This window comes from Planococcus citri, chromosome 4 (genome assembly GCF_950023065.1).
Source record: "Planococcus citri chromosome 4, ihPlaCitr1.1, whole genome shotgun sequence".
Lineage (NCBI taxonomy): Eukaryota > Metazoa > Arthropoda > Insecta > Hemiptera > Pseudococcidae > Planococcus > Planococcus citri.
In genome coordinates this window covers 39,335,834-39,361,082 of record NC_088680.1, presented here as the reverse complement: position 1 = coordinate 39,361,082, position 25,249 = coordinate 39,335,834, and the positions used below count along the sequence as shown (strand labels likewise).

General features: G+C 31.3%; 2 protein-coding genes across 2 annotated transcripts; both read right to left on the bottom strand.

Annotated features, from left to right (window-relative positions):
• Window positions 1-25,061, bottom strand: LOC135844966 (putative sodium-dependent multivitamin transporter). The gene is made up of 11 exons (XM_065363376.1): window positions 24,841-25,061; window positions 5,056-5,199; window positions 4,609-4,830; window positions 4,285-4,509; window positions 4,073-4,188; window positions 3,748-3,990; window positions 3,487-3,661; window positions 3,153-3,374; window positions 2,880-3,064; window positions 375-579; window positions 1-273 (listed from the first exon to the last, which is right to left on the bottom strand). Exons 2-11 carry the CDS (start codon window positions 5,161-5,163, stop codon window positions 235-237), a joined length of 1,740 nt encoding a protein of 579 aa, XP_065219448.1. The 5' UTR covers window positions 5,164-5,199; window positions 24,841-25,061; the 3' UTR covers window positions 1-234.
• LOC135845175 (uncharacterized) lies at window positions 16,019-20,860 on the bottom strand. Its single transcript, XM_065363640.1, has 5 exons — window positions 19,776-20,860; window positions 19,238-19,415; window positions 17,538-19,045; window positions 17,072-17,378; window positions 16,019-16,036 (listed from the first exon to the last, which is right to left on the bottom strand). The coding sequence occupies exons 1-5, from the start codon at window positions 20,858-20,860 to the stop codon at window positions 16,019-16,021; spliced, it is 3,096 nt and encodes a 1,031-aa protein (XP_065219712.1).
• Window positions 25,062-25,249: the final 188 nt, after the last annotated feature.

Here is a 25,249-nt window from a genome sequence, read left to right as displayed (position 1 = left end):
TAGTAATGCAACAAATTTATTCAATTACAAAAATACATAATACTAATTATGAAAGCTCATGTAAGTCTAGGTACCAAAAGTACCAAATAACAAGTACCTACCAACTATAAACAAAAATCTCAAGATAAATTTTTTTCATTCGGATGTAATCGTTGTCAATCTAACAATGTAGGTAATAGGAAAATAGAAAAAAAAAGAAAATTGACAGCCCATTATTAAATTCAGACTTTGTGGTTAACTCTTCTCCAATTCTTCAAGTTTTTTCATATCGTACTACAAAATAATGAAGTAGGTATTAGGTACAACAAGCTTGAATTGTTAAAAATAATGAATGATTCGCTCTTTTTTTTGGAAAGGAATTTGAATTATTTTACCATGTATACGGTTTCTTCTTGTCTAAGTCTGTTTCTTATGTGACGCGCCACTAGAGGAGTGAATAAGTCTGGATCAGGAGTAGAATCTTCTGGTTGACCAGCCACTAAGCTGACTAATATGCTTAGAAGTAAGGTGACGCCAAAACCGAGAACGATGTAATACATGTAGCTTATCTTGAATAAGTAATTATAGTCGGTAGAGTTTCTATAAATTGAAAAAAAAATTGTGTGATTTCCATTAGGAGATTTGAATAAAATCGGATACAGCTATGGATAAAACCTGGGAACTGTTTGTTTCGCCGCGGACGTTTCGCCGCGGACGTTTCGCCGCGGACATTTCGCCGCGGACGTTTCGCCGCCGCCGAAAAAAGGTCATTTTTGAAGAAGCGATCGTTTCGCCGCCACAGAGGAACATTACGTAATGATAAAAAATGAAATCATGTTAGATAAAATTATAAGTATGTAATTAGAAAATTATTCACATTTATGACATTCGGGGTTGAGCCCCCAAACGATTTTTTTTTCAGGTTCTGGGTTTCGGAGCTTGGGCTTTCAATCAAAAATTTATTAGGTCTTGGGCTTGGATTGGGGCCCAGGAAACTTTGGGTTTGGATTTCAGGGCTCAGTGTCCAGGGCTTGAATGAAGTGTTCAGGGCTATTCCGGGGGTTTTCAGGGCTAGAAATTGAGGGGTTTCTTGGAAAATGGGCCTTAGTCTTTTTTTTTTTTATTATTATTTACAATTTTGAATGTATGAAAAATTATTTTTTATATTAATTTCACCATATTCAGTGATACATATATTGAACTTTCTTCCATGAGAAAAAAACGTAAAACGAATTGGAAAATGTTAGCTTGTAATAAAATTTTGCAAGTCCATTTGAACTTATGAAAATCAGTGAAAAAAATAAAAAAGTGACCAAGGCCCCTTTTCCATGGAACCCCTTAATTTCAAGCCCTGAAAAGCCCCGGAAAGCTCATGAACACTTCATTCAAGCCCTGGACCCTAAAAGACCTGGACTACTGCCTTCATCACAGAACATCTCTCATTCAGCACGTACTTATTTACTTCTCATTCAGTTCATTTCATGTATGAACAGCTGTGTATTTTGTAATACATCACCGTGGCGGCGAAATGAACGCTTTTTCAAAAATGACCTTTTTTCGGCGGCGGCGAAACGTCCGCGGCGAAATGTCCGCGGCGAAACGTCCGCGGCGAAACGTCCGCGGCGAAACAAATGGTACCCATAAAACCTTAGGTAGGCTTGTTTTCTATTTTATACCTTAAATTGAAATGGCAAAAAATGACTGTTTAAAAAAAATCCTACCGATTTATCATCAGGGGCAAAGATAGCTTTTGATCTTTGTGCCTTATTTTTTCTACATAGTTTTAGCCTTTTTGGGCAAAAATTTATCATCTCAAAGTTTTGTTCAGTTTTGATTTTGAGATCCTACTAATTGTTCGATTTTTTGAACTGTACCTAGTTTGCTCCTTCAATTTCTCAAACAGCCAACTTCTTCATTTACTGGATTTGAAAAGTTTTGAAAGATTAAAATTTTTGGAAATTGATTGTATGCAGGTTCCTACTCTTCTTAGTTCCCTGTTTTCGAAAGAAAATTTTTTCAAATCGCACTTGAGGTAATCAGTACCTTTGATAGGTAGGGGTATAAGGATGGGCAGCCTCGCCTCCTCAATGCTGGAAATTTGATTAATAAATTGGAAAAATTGTGATTTACGGAACTAGGAACTTTTCACTTGATAAACTTTTGAATAAAAAATACGAATATAGGTATGTTTAAATTTTCAAACTCGGCTGGTAAACTACAAATAATTAGTAGGAAAATTTCAACCTTGAGTGGAAAATTTCGTCTCAGACCAGACTTACTTTCCACTTTTTTCTTAGCTTAAATTACCTATGCATTTTTGAAACCTTTTACCCTCGCTTCATACTTCTATTTCTGAATTTTTGCATCAAGAACGAAGCTATCTGGTCGAACTTTTGAAAATTTCAAAGGAGGAAAATCGGTCTATTCTTGTGGAAAAATCATTAAGTAATCAAATGATAAAATTTTAAAGCTAAAAAAAATCCTCGCATAGAAAACATATTTTTTTTAACCTCTCAAAATACAAATTTTCGAAAACCATTAGTCCTCGTTTCACATGGGCAGGTTTACTTTTTAAAAAAAAATTGAGATTTCTACCCGTAAAAGTGAAAAATTATCACTTTATCTTTTATTTCACTTTTAAAACTTTCCGTTTTGTTCAACTAAATCAGTATTTTTTACCCCCCCCCCTCCCCATAATAAAAAACCATCTGGAGATGATAAAAATTGTTAGGTAAATTGATTTTCAAACCTCCTTTATCCAGTTTTGTCAATACCAATCGAAAGAAAAGTTTTTCTAGCAACTAATAAGGGTTATGCACGAAGTCAAATGAAGAAATCGGATTTTTCCATTGGATTTAAGAGGCATAGTAAGTAGGTATAAGTGGAACTTGAAGATTTACCCAGTTTGAGCGGACGCCGTTGCTGTATTATTAATCGCATCAACAGTCCCATAAATCACAGCCGTAAAGTTTGAATTAACACATCCTTGAATAGAGGTAGGTAACGGAACAGATTTAGGTTTCGGACCTCCGAATCCCATCACAAAGCAGAACACCAGACCAGTGAGAAATCCTACAATGGCTCCCTGAAAAAACAAACCTCCGCGAATCAAATCATCAACTCAAAAATATAGCCAATAATCGAACTCTCATAGAACCGAAACTTTCACTCACCAATTCATTCACAGCTGGTATCATCATCCCAGCAGTAAACAATGCGAATAGTGGTCCTCCGCATACTCCAAATACAGTGAAACAAGCAGTCAGTAAAGATTCGTAGTTACGTATCAGCAATGCTACCGCCAGACAAACGAAACCATAAGTTAAAGCGAGAAATTTGGTCAAACCGGCGTCCAATGTTTGCATTTCGGTTTTGTAAAAATATTTGTAAGCTGGCTACGCAAACAGAGGTAAATGTGCGGTTAATTTCGGCAATATCGAATGAAAAAAATTTGCAATGTTGTTTCAGCAGCCTTGGTTTAAACAGCTGTATTGTGCAAATTTTCACCTTGACATAGTCTTCCAGCGTTACAGCTGCCAACGAGTTAACCGCTGCCGAAACCGTGCTCAGAGATGCCGAAAATATTCCGGCTACGAAGAGTCCGGTCAGACCTGGGATTCCGTTCAGTCTGTCCAGAACGTATCGAGGAACTAATTGATCCGCGGATTTTATACGACCTTCTCTATAACAAAAAGTGGAGGATTGGATTAGAGTGGATTTGGATTCCATCATGGACTGTCGAATTCCTTAAACTCTGCAAATGCTTACTTGATAGGGTCGCAATCACGATAGTAATAAAATAAACATAGCCCAACTAAGCATAAGGAAGACATGAAGGCAATAAGAATAGGGCAAGATAACATCAAAGCTGTCGCCGCTGATTTGTACGATTTCATCGAGACGTATCGTTGAACTTGTGCTTGGTTTATGGCATACAATGTAATATGGGTGAAGAACCCTCCGATCAGTACAGTGAACCAGGAATGCCTCTCTGTTGGATCTATATTGAAACTGAAATATAAGAGTTTACAATGAAAACGTTGCAGATCATGTTGCAGAAACACTAGATACATAATATAGGTACCCCGCTTACTTTGAGAATTGTATTCTACCTCCAGCGTTGGCTACATCGTATATTTGTTCAAATCCATTAGCGTCAATTGCAGTTACAATAATAATAGCGAATACCGCAGCGAACATTAGTAAAGTCTGTCATTACAAAAAGGGTTCTCGAATTACCTATGTTGTCTTAGGCTCTTAAGAGCGTACACTAGATGTCACATAGTATAGGTAGGTATACGATACTTGAAATAAATCTGTAATGATGACCGCTCGAACACCACCAATTGTGCCATAAAATATGCAAATGATTCCGATACAAATAATAGACCATGTTTGAGGAAATCCTGTAACAGCCTCGACAGCTATGGCAGGCGCATAATGTACCACTCCCATATATAAAATCATTTGCAAGGTGAAGGCCATAGATGCCAGAAGTCTCGTCGTGTGTCCGAATCGTTTTTCTAAGTACTGTGTAAAATTGCAAACAGAAAATACAATTCGATTTTATCACCTATATAGTTTATGATTCTCTCATGTGTGATTCTGTCGCGAAATCGAGTTGATTACCTCGTAAACGGATATCGTGTTGTTTTTGAAAAGTACTGGTAAATAGAATATGGCTGCTGTCGGTGTGGATACCAGATAAGCGACATTTATGACGAAGAAATGTGTACCATAGTTGTATACTTCGCTGGTATAGCCTAGAATTGAAATAGAGGACGCGAAACTGGCTACTAACGAAAAAGCTATCGGAATCACACCTTGATTCTTATTGCCCAATAAATATTCCTACACAGAGACAGAAGAAAAGGGAATTTAGTACCTATGTTTTAAATTTACGAAAGTAGGTATAGGTATGCTAGGTTTAGCTATAGCTACATTATTATGCAATGATGAATCGCGACTGGCGAAAGCTTATTGGTGGGTGTTGATTAGAGTGAATATTAAACAAATATACGATTATACGAGCTAATGTTTACCAAACTTTTTGAATGAATTGAAGCATGTTGTTACCTGGTTTGTTTGTTGTTTTCCACCGGAACACCTGAAGTAGACGCCGATCAGGATGGATATGAGTAGAGTTAATCCAAATACCACGAAATCAGCTGTGCCCAGATACATGGTGACGGATATGGAGTGTGTGCGTTACTTGGACATCTGAAACAGAAATTATTACGTATTAGTCGTGGAGATCGAAGGATCGCTGGAGAGATGGTAGATAGTGATTGAGGAGTTCCTTTACGTCTCCCTTCACTAATCGTCAAAAATCGAAATTGCTTTGAAATTCTCTCTGATCGATGATAATTCATCATTTACATTTTTTTTTGTGCCATACCAACGGAGTAGATGAAAACATGTGCCAGAAAATCACTTTGGAGGGCTCTCTGAATGTATTATTCGATTTTCAAGTACCTACTTTTACTACTTTCTTAGAATTTAAAAATTATAATATTCCTGAAAGTTTTTAAAATTTGCCCCGATTTTACATTGATTTCCCAAAACCGATTCTCACTTCCTATTCTTTTAACGATTTAAATTGTCAATTGGAACTTTCAAATGAGATTTCAAATTTTTTGATAATCGTTCAGAACTACCAATTTTTTTTTTCAAAAATCCATCGTTCAGGTGGAAGCAGGTAATTCAAATTTTATAACAAAAATTATGGAATTGGCTAAGTTTCTTAGAGTTTGGGTGCGATTTTGTGTGTAAGCAACTAAGCATTCAAAAAGACATTTTTTGGGCCTAAACCAAAAAAAATGGAAATCATTATTTAGCTGTTTTAGGCTCGTTTTTTCATTTTTTAAAATTTTTGGTGGAATTGGCCAAAAATTAAAATTTTTTTGTAAGTTTTTTTATAGGTCTGAGGAAAGATGAAAAATCGCCATCATTGATTCCTCAACCTCCTTTAGGGCAGGCACAGCGTTTTTTTTTTGCAATTTGAAATTTCTCGTCACATTACCCAAATTTGGAGTGTAATTTTTTCAAGCTGCTGCAACTTGTAGAAAATTGGTTTGCGGCGTTTTAAAGATGGTTGAAAGTAGATTCGAAAATATTTGCTAATAATTTCAAACGTTCAAACTTGAATTTTTTTTGTTGAAAACTTAATGGTCAAAAGCTTGCCAATTTCGAAGTTACGATTGTTTTAAGATTTAAAACATATCTATATCCAGGAAGCATGCATTTTCATGATATTTACAACCATGAACTTTTCGTGATGGGATTTGCAAAAGCATGAGGTTTACGAAACTTCAAAATGTAAAAAATATTGAATGTTGTGTGACATTTTGTGTCATACGCTTATTTTTTCATTTGACCCCCCCCCCCTTCTCTAACTAACTGAATTGGTTCTCCAAATTCATCGAAAATTGGGAAAAAATCGTGTGATTTTTATGATTTATTAGATTTTTAGGAGCGCAGAATACAAATATCGTGTATAATTTGAAAATTTATGTTTTTTAAATTGATGAAAATTAGTATAGAAGTATTAATTATGCTTTTTTTGTACAAAGATACTTGATAAGTCTCAACAGTTGTCAAGGATGAGTTATTATCTTGATGTTACAGTCATATTTTTACATATGTAAGAGTAGATATAAAATGTATTTCCTGGCACTGGAGTAAGAATTCTTACAATACTTTTTAAATTCAAAAGTATGTGGAAACTTATGTGAAAAATTTCACATAAACCTTCACATAGTTTTTCATTCAATCAAATGCAAAAATATTTACAAAACTTAGATATTGAAATGAAATGCAAAATTTTTTGCAATACTTAAACATTTCAATGAAATGCAAAAATTTCATCAAAACTTGAACATTTCAATGAAATGCAAAAATTTCATCACAACATTACCATTATACCACTAGTTAAAGAAAACATTATCACTTAATAAAGTGACAACACAAACATCAGCACCTTTATCATAGAAACTGATTCTTTTAACTAATGCACCCACCAGATGTGGAGGTTGTTATTGAAGAGAAATTTTTGCATTTGATTAAAACAAATTGACATTTTTTTTTCTTTCTATTATAAAATAAATAATGAACACTATTGAAAAGAGCCACCTTGAATTAATAAAAGATTATGTTGATTGGGAGGGAATTTCAGAATATCAAAAACTATCAGAAGATTTCATAAGGGAATTCAAAGACAAAGTTGATTGGGAGGGAATTTCAGAATATCAAAAACTATCAGAAGATTTCATAAGGGAATTCAAAGACAAAGTAGATTGGGAAGAAATTTCAAGATATCAAGATCTATCTGAGTATTTCATAAGAGAATTCAAAGATCAAGTAAATTGGGAAAGGATTTCATGGCGTCAAAAACTATCAGAAAACTTTATAAGAGAATTCAAAGATGAAGTAGATTGGAGTGAAATTTCAGGAAATCAAGCACTATCAGAAAACTTTATAAGAGAGTTCAAAGATCAAGTAGATTGGCATTGGATTTCAAAACATCAAACACTATCAGAAAACTTTATAAGAGAATTCAAAGATCAAGTTGATTGGGGAATGATTTCAAAACATCAAACACTATCAGAAGATTTCATAAGGGAATTCAAAGACAAAGTAGATTGGAGAGGAATTTCATGGCATGAGATGCTATCTGAAGATTTCATGAGAGAATTCAAAGACAAAGTAGATTGGTATAGAATTTCAAGGTATCAATATTTATCAGGAAATTTCATAATAGAGTTCAAAGACAAAGTAAATTAGTGCGCAATTTCAGAAAATGAAAAACTACCAAAAGAACTTAAAGACATAGTAAATCGCAATATTTCAAAAGGCTTAATTGAACATATTTTATGTAACTTAGACTCAAGTAATATTCATATTGTCAGACTTTAATGATGTGAATAAAAAACTTTTTTATGAAAAATTTTTTCATAAAAGATGTAAGATTAATTTACAACAGCTCTATTTGTGAAAGGGTTATAAGTAGAAACAACATTATAAATAGTTACAATGTGTATTACTGTATCAGCAGAAAGAGCTTCCTTGAATCTAAATTTTAATTTTACGTTTGTGGTACTCTCCTTTATGCTTTCAGGTTGGCAGGTACAATCAATAGCTATTATGGGATATTTGTTGACATAATCATTTAAAGAACAAATTGGTTTCCCTTCATTACCATAATAAGCTAGTTTGAAATTTTTAAACATTTGATAAATTTTATTATAATCATTTTCTGAACTATTTATATTTAGTTCAGTTTTAGGATAATGTTCATTATTGTTGAGAATAGCTTGAACGTTTTCAAGGCCACATAAATCAAATTGACTATTATCCACTTTGATGTTATCATTTCTATTTTTTTGCATCCCAATAAGAATAAATATTGGATTCCCATCACAAGTATATTCACATGTATACTTTTTTGTTGTTATACCAGTTTTAAACTCATATCCCCAATGTCTAAAAATTTGTGGTAAATCTTTTGAAGCCAGTATTTGTTTTAGACATTTGTTTTCCATTTCTCTTCTCAATTTTACCTGTGACATTATTAGTGCAACATCTGTAAATTTTATAGTAATAGTATGTTCATTTGCAAAAGTACTATCAACTTGAAACATATTATTATAATTATTGAGATGGGTTTTTGTTAACCTTAATTCATGTGGGACGTGAAATACATAATCCTTGTGATCCTCATGATAACCAAATAGTGTTTCTAAAGGATCATACAAAGTAAAATACCCAGATTTGTTCAGAACATTTGAGTTTGGAGAGGAGATATTCCAGCCTCCATCATTGTAAATCGAATCAGAACCAAATGAAACAATTCCTTTCATAGTAGTAACCACACCTGGCTCTTCAACTGAATCTATTATTTTATCACATTCCAAATATTCAATTTTTGAAAATAAATGTGGTAGTGGATTAGTAACAAATGATATTTTTTTCAAATCAAGTTCTGCTACAGCACTCTTGTCAGAATTTTTAGTCACTGTAACAATTCCTTTCACAAGTAATCCACTTCTATGTGGATGGGTAATGACATCTTCATTGTATGTTCTTATACGAATTTTACTATTTCCTTTATTTATGTCATCTTGTGGAGAGGGTCTGTAGACTACAAAGTCTTCACTTTCAATGTAATTTTGTATCATATTTATAATAGGAAAAATTTTTTTTATTAAAACTTGGATTTTAAAAGTTCTTCATTATAGAATTTCCCTTCAATTTCTTCACCATCAGTATCTTTAATAGAATAAGTTACAGGAGTTGTGTGAAATATTTCATCAACTACAAAAATTTCTTTAGTCCAGTTATTCTTGTACTTGTTATCAAAAACTTTTTTATATGCAAAAATTCTAACTCTATCTCCCTGCTTAAATTTCTGATTCGATTTACATTTGGGTTTATTTTTGTTAAATTTCATCAAAATTTCTTCTGCATTATCCTTATCAACTTTAATAGGTGGCATACCAATAGTTCTATGAACATCTTTTGTGTTATATTCTTCTAGTATTTTAGGTAAAATATCAATCCATCTGAAATTCTTCCTCATCTCAAAATAAATTTTCAACTTTTGATTTAATGTTCTGTTGAAACGTTCAATTATTGCAGACTTTTCCTCATTATTGGTATGATACATTTTAATGTTGTGTTTTTTCAACATTGTCTTGAAAGTTTGATTTACAAATTCCCCACCTTTGTCCACATGAAGTAAATTGGGTTTTCTTTTCGAGATTTTCAAAATATTTTCAAAAGCATCTGTAGCTGCTTTGCCTGACTTATTCTTCAAAGGTTCAATCCATACAAATTTAGAAAATGTATCTTCAACATTGAGCATATATTTAAAACCATCATTTTCTTTGGAATATTTGTCCATAATTAATAAATCAGCTGCCCATAAATCGTCAATACCTTTGGTTACAATACTTCTTTTACAAAATTTTTTCCTAATAGGTGCATGTAATTCTTTAGCTTCTTCCATTTATTTATTGTATATAAAAAAATCCTTTAAAACTTTGTTTAAAAATTTCATTCACATTATCACAATCTTTATCAATTACTAGAAAGCCATACTTAGTTTTCCAACAAATATTGCACATTTCCAAATATTCATCAAATGTTACTAAATGTGAGACATGATTATCGTAGATGTGTCTCGAATTTCTAAGATCTTGCATAAAAATTGCCAGTAAATTAAAATTATCTCTTATACATTGTTTTGGACATTTTGAATAGGATTGAGCTAGATAAAAGCAAGAAATATTGTAATGTCTTCCTCTCAGATAGAAATTTGCTATTTTATCTTGAGGGTCTGTCAAAACATCATCAAAAATTATAACTGAATTTGGTTTCATTTCTTCAGGTTCTTTCAAATCTTGAGGTAATATAGTACTAAAACCAATGTTCTGTTCTGGTGATGTTCTGTTGATAATATCTATTATGTTTTTCAATCGAATATATTTTTCTTGATGAGATGTTTTTGAGCAAAGATAAATATGGGTATATGTATTTATTTCCATTAGGATTTGAATTAAAAGATTGGTTTTACCACAACCTGATGGACCAAATATACCAGCTCGAATTACATTTGGAAAATTTCTATTATATCGTGGACCCACCTCCTTGTAATCATAATTTTCAATTTCAATAGGTATATCACTTTTAACTACTTTTATAATACGTTTTTTCTTCATTTATATTAGGAATTTTTTTTTGTATTATAAATATGAGATTTGATTTAATAGGCGAACGTAAAGGAGAAACTTTATCTTCTTACATTCACACAATATTTAAAAATAGAGTTAATCTGTGTTCTAATAAACTCTATGGAGTTTGTTTACTCATTCTTAGTCTCTTTAATTCTTTAATGAATGTAAGAAAACATAACAACAGGTTTGATCTTGTAGATGATCAAGGAAATCACGAGGAAATTTATATTCCAGAAGGTGCCTACGAAGTTACGGATATTATCAACGCTATAAGAGATAAAAAATTCAACTCTTTATATAATGTTGAGAGAAAAAATATACGATTTGATCTTTCAGAAGATGAAAAGAAGATGATTACAGTTCCAGAAGGAATTTATGATGTGGATAATCTAGAGAGTACAATCAAAGCAAAGGAATTTGATAAACTAAGTACAATAATACAAAAAAGGGAAGATTTACATCTAGATAAGTTATTAGATAAAGAGTGTCGTCATTACATTCACATTCCTGGAGATAAGTACAAAGTAGAAGATATCTTACAAGCAATTAAAGAGAGAAGGTGTGCAGCAGATAAATTGAAAATGAATTTGACACCATATACTCATAAAGTAAAGATAATATCTGAAGGTAAAAAAGTTGACTTTAGTGTACCCAACTCTATTTGTAGAGTTTTGGGTTATAGTGAAAGGGTTTTAGAAAAAGATGTAACACATCATTCAGATAGAATGATTGACATTTTTCCTCTTACTGCTATTCAAGTAAAATGTAATTTAGTGAATACAAATTATGAAAATGGAGAAGGAGGAGGTGGTGTAATATACTCCCACCCCTGGTCAGCTCCAACAGGTGAAAAATATTGGATAATCCCGTATCACTACTTATACTATGAAATAAATACACATTCTTTCAGGGAAATTGTAGTTCAGATTGTAGATCAAGATGGTAATCTGTTGGATTTTGGTGATGAAAAAATTTATGTAGCATTGGATATTAGAGAAATGTAATTTTAAGAGAATTTCTCTTAAAATACTTAGAACTCAGCTAAAAATTTCAAACAAAGATGTCCACAAATAACTTGATTGAAATTTTGCTTTTGGTCAACATTATAATATACATTCTTTTGAAAATAGTTTAGTACTTCACTAGGAGGTCTTTCACCGAAAGAATCAAAATAAATTATATAATCATCTTTCTTGAAAAAACAAACCCAATGAGATCCCGGTCCAATAGAATCATCTAAATTGATAATCATGCTTTCATTTCTTCCAATTTGTTTTGGTAGTTGATCTTTCATAAACACTCCCCTAAAATAAGGTATACACAATTCCTTTGCATATAATTCTAGTTCCATATTGGATAAGGGTTTAATAGGAATTTTTATTAACCTCCCTTCCTCTTTTTTTTTTTTGCTTTCACATTAACCCCAGCACCTTCAACAGGTTTTCGATGAGAAGCTGGATTTAAATATAACCCCTCACCTTCAACAGGTTTTCGATGAGAAGCTGGATTCAAATATAATCCTTTTCCTACTTTCTTCATAGCTAATTTGATATCTTTAGAATTATTTATAAATTGCAAAACCTTTTCGTTGTTTTCCAAACCTGTACCAGACTTTACTGGTTCCTCTAGTATATCAGTTAGTTGTTTGTGAAGAGGTTTTTCTTCTTTATATCTTTTTTTAACTTCTTCAACTAACTGATTGTTTGCTCTATGATTGCTATAGGCATCAAAACCATTTTTAATTATGGATGATGCTGCAGCTATAGCTGGTAATGCAGCAACTAGAGCAGGTAAGAAACCTCCAGTTTTATTATTTGTGTTGATAAATTCCAATTGTTTTGCAGACAACTTTATCTTGACTGATTTCTTTTTAGTACGCGCTTTACTGATTTCCTTCTTTTGATATGTTGTCACTGGTAAATAAGTCTCTTTCATCACACTGTTTTTTGTTCGAATCAATTGTTTGTGACCCAAGTTTAAAGTAATTGGTTTCCCTAACTTTATTCCCTCTAGAATTAACAGTTGCTCTTTTTCATCTAAATTGACAGGAATTTTTTCATAATTTTCCTTTTTCATACCGGTACCAAAGTACCTTTTTGCACCCATGACAGCATCCACAAGCTGAGCTTGTTTTTCCAATTTTTTACTTGTATCTTTATCACGTGCAATATTTGAAGCTTCTCTCTGTAATATATAATCAGCTTCATGAAGTTCAGCAGGATCTTCCATCAATTCATAAGCAACATCATGTCTCCTAGATGCATAATCCAGTTTATTTCTTGGTTCAACTCCTTTCAATATTTGTAAAGTTGGATTTGTCCAGGGTCCAGTAAAATTATGATCTTCTAAATGCATGGGAGGTAATGGAAGCTTCTTTATTGCCCAATTTGCAACTGTACCCAACATACCACTACCTTCTTTCACTTCACCATCAAACATCACCTTGGGAATTCTTTGTCGAATTTTGTCATTCAATATAGTTTTAAAGTTGTTACTATTCATGTTTATTACAGAAAAAAAAATATCATTTCTTCTTTTTGCGTCTAATCACTTTTTTTCTAAATTTCCAAATACTTTTCAAGAGAATCGTCATCAAGAAAATACATGTTTTCATATTTTGATGCTGGGAGCTTGTTCTCCCACTTTGTGTATTAGAATTATTTCCTTCACTACTACATGGAGAGTCACTATTCATTTTATAATAGGAAATTTTTTTTTTCAAAGTTCTTTAAGTTCTTGCAAAATCCTAACAATTTCATTTCTTAAATGAGGGTTGGAATTTCCAGCTTTCTTTTCACCATACAAAACAACTAATTTATCAAACAATTCAGGCAAGTTATCCCAATAAATATATTTATCCCCAGATGTGTTGGCATACAAATTCATTTTTTTGAGATGATTTAAAATTGGTACTATTGCCTTACCATCTAAAGATCCTTTTTGAATCTCTGAGTAAATTGTGATTAATTTTTCTAGATAACTATCTATGCTATCACTTTGATACAACCCTCCCCCCTTTTTCAGATATTTATCCAGTAAAGGTTTTATTACAGAAATGTATTTGATTCCACAACTTGATTTCACTCTGGAAGATGGATTATTATTTTGTTTATAACTACTGGTTTTATCAATAATTTTCCAAAAATCCTTTAAATCTTCAGAATCATACTCATTTGGATCTGGATTTTTTAATGTCAACAACTGCCATAAACCATGAGTTCCTTTAAATTCAATACCACCTTTAAACTTGATGTTATTACCATTAAAATTAATTTCTTCATTGCCAATCATCCATTTATTAATGTCTGGATCATATCGAATCCCAAAAGTAGTATCACAAATTTCTTTTTTATCATCAGCAGCATAAAATTGTAAATATTGTTTTGCTATTTCGCCAAGAACATTTTCATGAGAACTATTCCACTCAAGCATATTTTGGGTAGGTTGTGGGAAGGTTTCTGGAAGATTTTGGGAAGGTATTTGGAAGGTTTCTGGAACATTTTGAGTTATTTGGTTTCTAATTTTTTCTAGTGGTGTAATGATTGGTTTAAACTGTTCTTCTAATACTTCTTGCTTATAAATTTTACCTGCTTTACTTGCCTGATACATTGCCTTCAATTCCTTTCTTATATTAACATTTTCATTTACTAAATTGTAATTATTGCTCATTTATAGTAGAAAAATTTTTTTTCCTATTATAAAATGAAGTGTGCTGGTATTATTCTGTTTACCCTTTTTGTATCAACTTTACAAGAACATGATTTATTCTTTAGATCTCAAAAAATAGTCAACAATGAGGGAGTTACACTATTTTGTAACGTTACATTTTCAGAACAAGAATTTGTGTATCAGCTGGAATGGCTTAAAGATGTTCCTTTTGACATTCCAGAACGTTTAAGTATCAATAAATTTGAATATTTGAATTCAACATCGAAGAAAAAGGTTGAGGTTGTATCATTTTTGAAAGTTATAAATGAAGGACAATACATGTGTCGAATTAGAACAAAAAAATTTGGTGAATCTTCAAGTAACTATTACTATGATTATTTGGTAGTGTCGCAGCAAAATTTAAAGAGTCAACAGCATTTGGTGACAAAAACTTGGGTAAAATTGCTTATGGAAACAGAGGGAGTCAATACAAAAATTGAATGTGTTTATAATTTTGAGAAATTTCAGTCAAATAATAAGTGGTTCAATTATAACAATGAATCCATCATTTCTAATGAGCGAATTCGTACCACAGACTTGTTTATTGAAATCAAAAATCTAACTTTTACAGATCAAAATGCGTACAGATGTGTGAGTCCAAACAATGAGTTTTATACAGCTTTAGTGGTTACAAAAAATTATAAAAAGTGGTAATATCTTTTAGAACACTGTTCTAAAAGAACAAAGCAGTTAATTAGATGAATATTTCCATCCTAAAGAAAGGAATATTTTTCTGCATATTTCATCACATTCCCTCTTGTTGCCAAGTGAAATGAAATCTTCTGGATCAAAATTGTGACCATCTTTCAACATTAATTTATGTAAAAGAAATTTCATATTTATAAAGTTTTTTCTATGGTTATTTATCAAATCAAATTGATTGGAAAATTTTTCAAAATCATTTAGAAGTTGTTGTTCTAAATGGGAAATATCACTTGGTTTCTGCCCTGTTAAATTAGAATGAATTAGAATATAATCGTCATAGTGTTTATGATAACCTAGTTCTTTCAAGAAATAAAAAACAGTTGATTTTTTCACTTGTCCAAATGTAGATAAAGCTTCTTGTAAATGTATATAAACCTCTGGACTTATAAAATCAGTTTGTTTTCCTTGATATTTCTCCAAACACTTTTTGAAATTACTTAACCTATTGTAGTTTGAATTTTGTTTCTTGAAGCAATGAGGTTTAGAATTATGTTTGTAGTGAATTACCTCGGCAAAACATTTTTTGCATATTAAAATATTATCTCGATCTTTGAAAAATTCTCGAGTACTTCCACAGTTTTGACACCTTTTGGATGGATAATACTCTTTTTTTGATACATTGCATATGAGACCAAATCTCTGTGAAGCTTCCTTCATAATCTCATAAGGAATGATTTTTTTCATTTCATTCAAATATGTATTCACATTTGTTTTCATCAAGTTTTCTCTCATTCTCAAATATAACATCAATATGCTTTCTGAAAATTGAAACTTGTCCATGTTTTTAAAATCATTCACAACTTCTGGAGAAAGATTTCCATCCTCAATGTTGTATGTTTTCACTCTTTGCTTAGATTCTTGAAATAATTGAATATTGTTCCTTAAAGTATTTGTTATAAATTCATCCAATTCTATAATAGAACTCATTTTATTATAGAAAACAATTCTTTTAACTAATGCATTTTTTTCCTAGATACCCAATCTTTCAATTCACATATGAAATCTTCTGATAGTTCTTGATTTTCTAAGATTTCTTTCCAATCTACTTTGTCTTTGAATTCTCTAATGAAATGTTCAGACAGTTTTTGACTCCATGAAATACATTCCCAGCATACTTGGTCTTTAAATTCTTTAATGAAATCTTCAGCCAGTTTTTGATGGCATGAAATCCAATGCCAATTTACTTGATCTTTGAATTCTCTAATGAAATGTTCAGACAGTTTTTGATGACCTGAAATCCAATGCCAATTTACACAATCTTTAAATTCCATGATGAAATCTTCTGATAGTTTTTGATAACGTGAAATTTCTTCCCAATTTACTTTGCCTTTGAATTCCCTTATGAAATTTTCTGATAGTTTTTGATAACGTGAAATTTCTTCCCAATTTACTTTGTCTTTGAATTCCCTAATGAAATCTTCTGACAGTTTTTGATGAACTGAAATTGCAAACCAATATACTTTGTCTTTGAATTCCCTAATGAAATCTTCTGACAGTTTTTGATGAACTGAAATTGCAAACCAATATACTTTGTCTTTGAATTCTCTGATTAAATTTTCTGATAGTTCCTGATTACTTGAAACATCATACCAATTTACATGAGAGAGTAATAATTTAAGATGCCCCTTTTCATTATTGATCATATTATTATTTTATAATAAGGAAAAAAAAATTTTAACCAAAGTTATTTATATTAGTGAAGAGAGAGTTTTCAAATGTGTGATAAAATTCTGTCTTTCTACTTCTAGTTTATAATGTCCCCAAGGTAAAGTTTCATTGTCAAATATACATCTCTTGTCATCAAATGGAGATAAACCTCTTTTATCTTGTTCAAATGTGTAAATATTATGATTTTTACTTTGTATAATTTTCTGCTTGAAACTCTTTGTTATTTTCTTCTCTAAGCATTCTTTATAATCATTATGGGTGATTTGATTTTTGATTACATGTTTCTTCACTCCTTTTGCTCTTTTCTTTTCATCTTCTTCAAATACTTTGATGGAGTACAATTTAGAAGCTAACCCTATGAATTCTTCAATACTTTTTCCTTTCATTTCATCTTTGAATTTACCAATAACTTTTTTATTAACTTGAGGAATACCATATATATTATTCTCAGGATAGTCTGATGTGTCAAATTCATCAATCATTCCTTTCATATCACTGTAAAAGTCTGGCGTTTTTATTGACAAAATTAATGAGTCTGTATCAGTATACAAAAGTTTAACATCATTTTTATATTCTCTCTTCAACCTATAATAGAAATCATACATCAATGTTTTTGAAATATCTAAAATAGAAACACCCACATAAATTGGTTGATTGAAATTGATGCGAGTTTTTTTCATGTGAACAGCTGCAAGATCTTCTGCAAAAAATGTTGATTTTACAAAATTTGGTTTTGAAACATACTTTGTATATTTTTTACCTTCACTAATCAATTTTATATCCACATGATTTCGCACATTCATCATTGTTCTACCAAACACCGAGTTATTCATCAATTTAAAAAAGTCTTTTTCAAATTCATTTTTTGCATTTTGTCTATGCTTTGTATTTTTATCAATATATACTTTCATCCAATCTGATTGGTTGAATTGAATAACTCTGTGAATTTTTTCCAATTTCAAACCTGCTTCAAGAGCCTGTCTAAGATTCAAATAATGTAAAACATATTTCTTCTTATCATATAATGTTGTGAATAATTTAGGAAGTCTATTTTCATCAATAATATTTTCTGCACAATAAGGTAGATCAGAATGATAATCATGTAATGTTTCTGGATAGCTTAAATCAACTTCAAACAGATATCCTTTGCTTTGGTTATCTCTCATTTTCAAAATTCTACTGTAAGTAAAATCGTTTGGATTTGCCCACCAAAACCCTCCATATGGTAAATGTTTACTCATAGCCCATCCATATAAATTATTTGCATCCAAATACTGAATGAATGTTGATTCTTTATTTTTATCAAATTTTTCACCCATGTACTTATGATTGGCTTTTTCATATCTATTTGAACATTGGGAAATTCCACCACGCTTGGCATTTTCAAACATGTACAACATGTCTACATCAGTTATCAATTCCAATTTTTGTTTTGTTGTTTTCAACATGCAATCCCAAGCAAATCCGGGGGTAGTATAATACCAAAGTGGATCTAACTTGTAAATTTCAAGTGCAGTTTTTCTGAAATTTTCAATCACATCTGCTAGCAAGAGTACATCAATTTTATTGTACAACATTGTAAACTCTTTTAGATTTTTAATGTTGAAATGTTCCCAAATTTTTTGAGCACGTAAAAATTCCTGTTCATCTACATGTTCATCATTCAAGGAGTTGTAGAAATTTCCCCTAGATGGTAACTCTTCCTCATCATATTTTTCTAATGAGTCCATATAATCGTAAGGGTAAGCCAATTTTTCAGTCAACAAATTGAACAATGAATCATTTCCAGGTGGTACTGTATTATCAAACCATTTCTTTAAATTTTTGAAATGACACATTTCCAAGTTTTTAGCCAATTTAGAAAGTGGTTCAGATAGAAATTTGTATGAATCTAAAAATCTAAGTTCTATTTTACCCTCTTTTCCTGAATAGTGTTGAAACTTTACAACTTTTGAGAAGCTGATGTAAGATTCCTCATTATTTGGAATTAGTTTTAAATTATCTGTAGTTCCAGCAAATTCTTTGACTAATAAGTGGGAATCATAACCAGAAAAGTTGTGAAACAAGACGGGTATGAAACTAGGTACATTGTAATTCAAGTTGCAAAGACTATGAGCTGCACCTCTATATTCACCTGTTATATGGTCATGATCCTGAACTTTCTTTTTATTTTTTTCTTCATCATCTAATTTCTCTTTCAAATCTAATTCTAATTTCTCTAGTCTATCAGTCAGTGTTTGATCATCATGATACTTTAAAATATTTGAAGTAATTTCTATTTCTTTTCTCAATTTATTAATATTTTTTTCCATCATAGGTGGGAAATCACTCAATTTTCTTTCACAAATATGACATATTGTTGCTTCTTTATATTCACATTTTTGTATATTGGTCAGTTTCTTCATTTTTTTACAATTATATATGTATTCATTAGCAATACGTACTGCATCTTCTGATAATTTTTCACACAATACTTGAGGGGTATTACTTCCAAAATATTCAAACATGTTCTCTGATATTTCTCCATTCTCATATAAAATGTAATAAACACAACTAATTGGTACGTGCTCTTGAATTTTTTGTGTTTTAGCATCTTCCTCTACTTTAGTTTTTTCAAGTTTTCTAAGTATACACTCAAAATCAGCTATTATTGTGAAAGGAATTTTCATTGATCGATTATAGTTTGTAAATTCACAAATGTTATCACTTTTAAGAGGAAGTTTTACTGCAACTGGATCATGTACTTTACAGCTTTCTCTATGTTCTAAATATTTAACTTTACTGTAAAAATGACAAAGGCACCTTTTGCACAAAAAATGTATTTTTTGAGTGTTTTTGGTTAATTGACTTTTAATCAATTTTGTTAGATCCTTAATCCAACAGTAGTGAGTATTTCTATCATTACTCTCTTCACATAAATACAATAAATCAACATGTTTTGTTTTCTCTTCTTTAGTAATATGTAAGGGATAAATTTTATACCGATCATCATGATGATAAACATTAATAGATAATCCACCTTCTACCAATTTCAATTCATTCACTTTATTTTCAAATTTCTCTATGTCTTTAATTTTCATCGGAAATTCAATATCTTTCAAAGCTTTATCAAAAGTTTTCTCATATGCTTTGTACTTTATTATTTCTTGTGGATTATCTTTTGCAGGATATAAACATGCTAAAAGTGACCATAAAAAGCATTTATTATCAGTATTTTTAACATTTATAATTGCTTTCTTATCTTTTAAAATTTTTGGAAGATCAATATAGGAACTTGCTCTAAGCGGGTCATATTTGTTTATATTTACTCTAAAACTATTGATTGATATTATTCGCCATGGACTACCTGTTAATTCATCAATGATATTTTCATGTCTATCAAGTACACTCTTCATTAAAGTTGAAATTCCATTTGTTAATTCACTTCTATTAGTAATTCTATCATTCTTAGTTTGCAAATGTTTGTATGCAATTTTTGTTTCATCTCGAGTGTCTACATAAGTTGCAGAAACACAAAAATTCACTTTAATACCACTATGCTTTTTCATCCATTCTTGAAGTAAAGAACTAACATGTTTTTTCATAAAATGTAAAAACTTTGACATATCTTTAATATCCCAGTTATTTTTCATATCAAATTGAGCATGTCTTGATTTAAAATTTTCATCCACAAATTCCCATTTGGGCAGAGGTAATGTTTTATTTGAGTGAAAATCGAGTAACCTTTCTACTATTTGATCTTTTCTCAACTGTTTATTAATATTGAAATTGTTATCCTGAATAAACTCAATCAATTTCTTTTTTGATAATTTCAACAATTTTTCTCTATCAATATTAATAGCCTTGATTTTATCTTTGTTCACTAACAAATCTGATTTTTTCATTTTATCAACATTTTTCATTCCATACCACTTCAATTCCGTCTTTAATTCTTTCACATTAATCTTGACTTCATTGTGTTTCTTTGTTTTTAAATGTCTGGCATAGTTCTTGTATGTAATTTTACACATACACTTCTCACATGTTCTTAAAGGTGCTTGGTTATCCATTTTATTATAGTTATTCATTTTATTATTGAAATTGATTTCTTTAACTAATGGATCAATTTCTAAAAGATGGTGTACTTCAAATGCAAAAAAATTCGTTCACAGTGGAAAAAATTCATTAGTTAAAAGAATCAGTTTCTATGATAAAGGTGTTGGTGTTTGTGTTACCGCTTTATTAGAGATAATGTTTTCTTTAACTAGTGGTATAATGGTAATGTTGTGATGAAATTTTTGCATTTGTTTGAAATGTTTAAGTTTTGAATGAATTTTTGCATTTCATTGAAATGTTTAAGTTTTGAATGAATTTTTGCATTTGTTTGAAATGTTTAAGTTTTGAAAGAATTTTTGCATTTGTTTGAAATGTTCAAGTTTTGATGAAATTTTTGCATTTCATTGAAATGTTTAAGTTTTGAATGAATTTTTGCATTTGTTTGAAATGTTTAGGTTTTGATGAAATTTTTGCATTTGTTTGAAATGTTTAAGTTTTGAAAGAATTTTTGCATTTGTTTGAAATGTTCAAGTTTTGATGAAATTTTTGCATTTGATTGAATGAAAAACTATGTGAAGGTTTATGTGAAATTTTTCACATAAGTTTCCACATACTTTTGAATTTAAAAAGTATTGTAAGAATTCTTACTCCAGTGCCAGGAAATACATTTTATATCTACTTGTAAGTAGGTACCTACGCTGAGTACATTGACTACGGTATTTGAGTATAATTGATGTCGAACTTGGATATGATAGTTTCTAAAATTTTGTAAAATACGTTCAGTTTTAAGCTTGAAGTCAGAAAACATGATATGAGTAGTTGAGTTTGTTTGCCAGACTCGTGGTATTTATTGTGTAGGTAGCTCAAAATTTCTGTATGGATTATCTAACGCGTGATATTATGAAATTACGGGTAATTAATTAATTTGAAAATTATTGGCGTAATTCCCTGTTGTTATTACTGAATTTATTTCGAGTGCAGTCAATATTCATCATTATCTTTTATCACTTTGGATATCTTGAGACGATGTGTGAAAAGTTTATAGGTGCCATGCCATGACGTGAGCATGGATAGGTACTTAAAAAGTCAATAGTAAAGGTATTAGGTACCTCGATAATTGAATCGAATGACGAAAAAATTGACGAATATCATATTTGTGTGAATTTATTGTAATAGAATCGAGCAATTTTTTTAGACAATGTACTCATATGTACGTATTAAAGCGGTGCATATGAGTACACACTAACAGTTAAGTACCGAGACCGGCAGCTTAAAAATTTATGTTTAGATACGTTTACCTACGTTGTACTCATCGTTTAATACTCATAGGATTAATTTTAATCAACGAAAAGCGACTGATAGCTACAGTAAATTAATTTTCACACTGTGATCGTTAGTATGTACATGTAATGTAGTTTTTCTATTTGTCTAAAACGTATAAGAGCTAAAAATATAGATTTTGAAAAGCTTCCCAAATGGTGCATGGTGCTTTAAAAAGCCCAGATATACCTAGTCTGTGTAGTAAGCCTATAACTACGGTGTATTCGGTTTAAGCACGAATAATGGTCTAGTGAAACTGGTTTTGTGTGATTTACCTGATTTCCATTCTATGTTTTTTTCCCTTTCGTTTACCTACGTATGAAAATGATGTCAACAAGCCAGGTATTTTTAGATTTTGAAAGGTTATTCATGTTTATGACGAATTTTTTTGATTTGGTTGTCACTCATTTTAACCCATGATTTATTATCTGTGCAGTCGTACTTGCAATAAATTGTTAGAAGGTTGATAATTTTTAGCATATTTTTTCAAAATGTAACTTAGAGAACGAATTTTTTTCGAAAAAAAATTTCAAGCGTAGATATCAATTATCGCTCATGTTAGACCCATCTATCTTGGGAAGGATGCTAGATTTTCAGAAATGACAAATCAAAATTTCATGCACTGCGAGTGAGTGAGAAAATTTTTGTTTCTTAAAATTGGATATGTTATACATATGTAAGTGTAGTTTTGGGTCAAGACTTCAGATCATTCAAAGCTTCCTATTCAACTTGAAAATTCTGACAGAAAATCTCCTCACAGAATTCAGGAGAATTAAATTACAAGTTTTGAAAAATGACTAAACATTTTATTTTGAGAAAAGGTTTTTTTTTCTAGTCACAACTCAGAATTTGTTGTTCCTCCTGTCTCACCTTTATTCAAATTTTGTGTGACCTAGAAAGTAATTTTCTTTCGGTGACTTTCTTTCTAGTCTCCATCTATCTATACACATAGTTAATCTGGAGAAGGTTAAATCGAAAAACAATACAAAAATACATCACCATTTCAGACGCTAAAAAGTATTTTTCGATTTTTGGTCAATTTTTTAAAATTTAATCGAATCTGGCCCAAAAACTAGGGAAAAATCAAAATTTTACCAAATTGACTTGGTAAGCTGAAATTTGGTACGTGCCCCATTTCAGAACCCCCAAATCGATTGGACACAGGTTCAAGTTGTCTTGAGTAGTTTTGGAGCTCCTATCAGTCTTAAAAGTTGAAATTTCCATAATATTATGTGCAACAAAGTTGAGAAGGTGAAACTTACTTTCTATGTATGCTTTCAGCATGCTGAATCGATTTGAAATCGTTCTGGAGCATTTGTAAAAACAGTTCAAATCAACTTTAACTCATATGAGAGCGATTAGTGCTTGTTATAGCGACCCATATAGGGTGCATATAAAATTTCAGCTCTCTAAACCCAATTTGGTAACATTTAGGTTTTTTTCATTTTTGGTGGAATGTTGATTTTTAAAAATTCGCCAAAAATTGAAAAATGCACTCGAGCATCTGAAATTTAGGATGGTAATGTGTTTTTGCATTATAGTAAGTTTTTCAATTTTTCAATTTTTTTCCGCGGAATAAGCGTCTGACAATTACAGGAAGAATTGAAACTTTTTTTTTCAGGAAAAAAAACATCTCATATCACGTCTAAATCATAAATTATGAAAATTTTCGAAGTTAGTCTTCATTATTTTCACTGAATCTAAACCCTCTATAGTGACACTTCAAAATTACGAGTATGAAAAGTAGAGAAACGAGGAGACTAAAAAATAACTATTAAAAAAATACGTCAGAACCCTATCTTGAAAATGAGTTTTCTTGACATCGAAAAGACGGACAGCTGCTCCCTCACTCTTCCATGCTCAGATTAGGAAAAGTTTAAACATGGTGAGATACTGAGAGCATGTCCCTGGAAACAATTTAATCAAAGTTGCCCTCTTATTCACTTCGCATAATTGATGTCACATCGTCGTTCTTTACGATACCTATCTCACGTGCCAACAGAATTACTACCAAAGATAGGGTGGTGGTGAAGGGAGTTGAAAAGAAAACTCATTGATAAATTCAGAATCACATTCCCAATCAGATAAAAGTCTAATGAAAACTATCAATGAACACGAGAAGAAATCGGGGGTTTCTCAGTAGCATCTAATCTAACGTATGTACTAGAAAAGATAGTAGTGCGTTCACGTGACTGACCTAGAGAATGATTTAGTTTATAGTGACACCATACATATAGACACCTGCTCGCGGTAAATTTCGAAAATAGGTCGAAAATTCTTGTCTTATTCTTATCAATGGTTATACTCGTAGCAACGAGCGTCGTTCTATTGTACGTCTACATCAGTACGACTCTACTCTGCATACGTTCCTAAATAAAATGACAGGCTGTAAAATTTTACCTCCCCGAAACCACATTCTGCGTCAATTTATCGCGTCCATGTGGAAAAAATGAGTAATTTTTTAAATAAAAATTGATAAGAAAGGCGATTCTTTATCAAATATACCCAGTCACACCATTGTATAGGAATGCTATGCGCATAAATTGCACCAGTAGACTGGTACATAGACAAATACCAGTACAGCTTCAGACGCGTCCGTATACTCGTATCTAGGCGACGAGATCGACGCAGGCGTCGTCACCCAAAATGATGAAAAATATTACGCGCAAAATAATAACTCATCGTGTATTACCTGACGTCGATTTATTCGAATTTTCGGCGGTTTTTTGCAGTATCCGCGAAAAAAAATTGAACGTCGCGAAACAGTGAATATTTGATTACATTGTAGGTACACAAACATGCGTCAAGAATTTACTTCGATATGGTGTTATTTTTTTTTTTAGAACAGCATTGGTAGTGTATTTTTTCAACCTGCACTTCCGATATCGACGATCGCGCTCGCACATGTGAGCTCGTAATTACACAGGTAAGTACTCGAACGACTTTGTGAGACCGAAACGAAACGCCTTCGCCCAATATCGTTCAAAACCGACGCGACGCCGGCTGACGAATGCGTCACTACGCGCGTCTCGCGACAGTGTTGTAAGATGACGCGGTCGAAAGTCGAAATTGGAAAGCCCTTGGACTGCATGGCAAACCGA

Coding starts and splice junctions, on each gene's coding strand:
- LOC135845175 (XM_065363640.1), bottom strand. CDS start 20,860: ATGAATAACTATAATAAAATGGATAACCAAGCACCTTTAAGAACATGT. Junction 19,046..19,237: donor AAAAATTATCAGAAGATGCA/GTACGTATTGCT, acceptor AATATTTTAAAG/TATCATGATGATCAAACACT. Junction 17,379..17,537: donor GAAGGTAAAAAATATACAAA/GTATGTTTCAAA, acceptor TTTCTATTATAG/GTTGAAGAGAGAATATAAAA.
- LOC135844966 (XM_065363376.1), bottom strand. CDS start 5,163: ATGTATCTGGGCACAGCTGATTTCGTGGTATTTGGATTAACTCTACTC. Junction 3,662..3,747: donor CGTGATTGCGACCCTATCAA/GTAAGCATTTGC, acceptor TTTTTGTTATAG/AGAAGGTCGTATAAAATCCG. Junction 3,065..3,152: donor TACCAGCTGTGAATGAATTG/GTGAGTGAAAGT, acceptor TTGTTTTTTCAG/GGAGCCATTGTAGGATTTCT.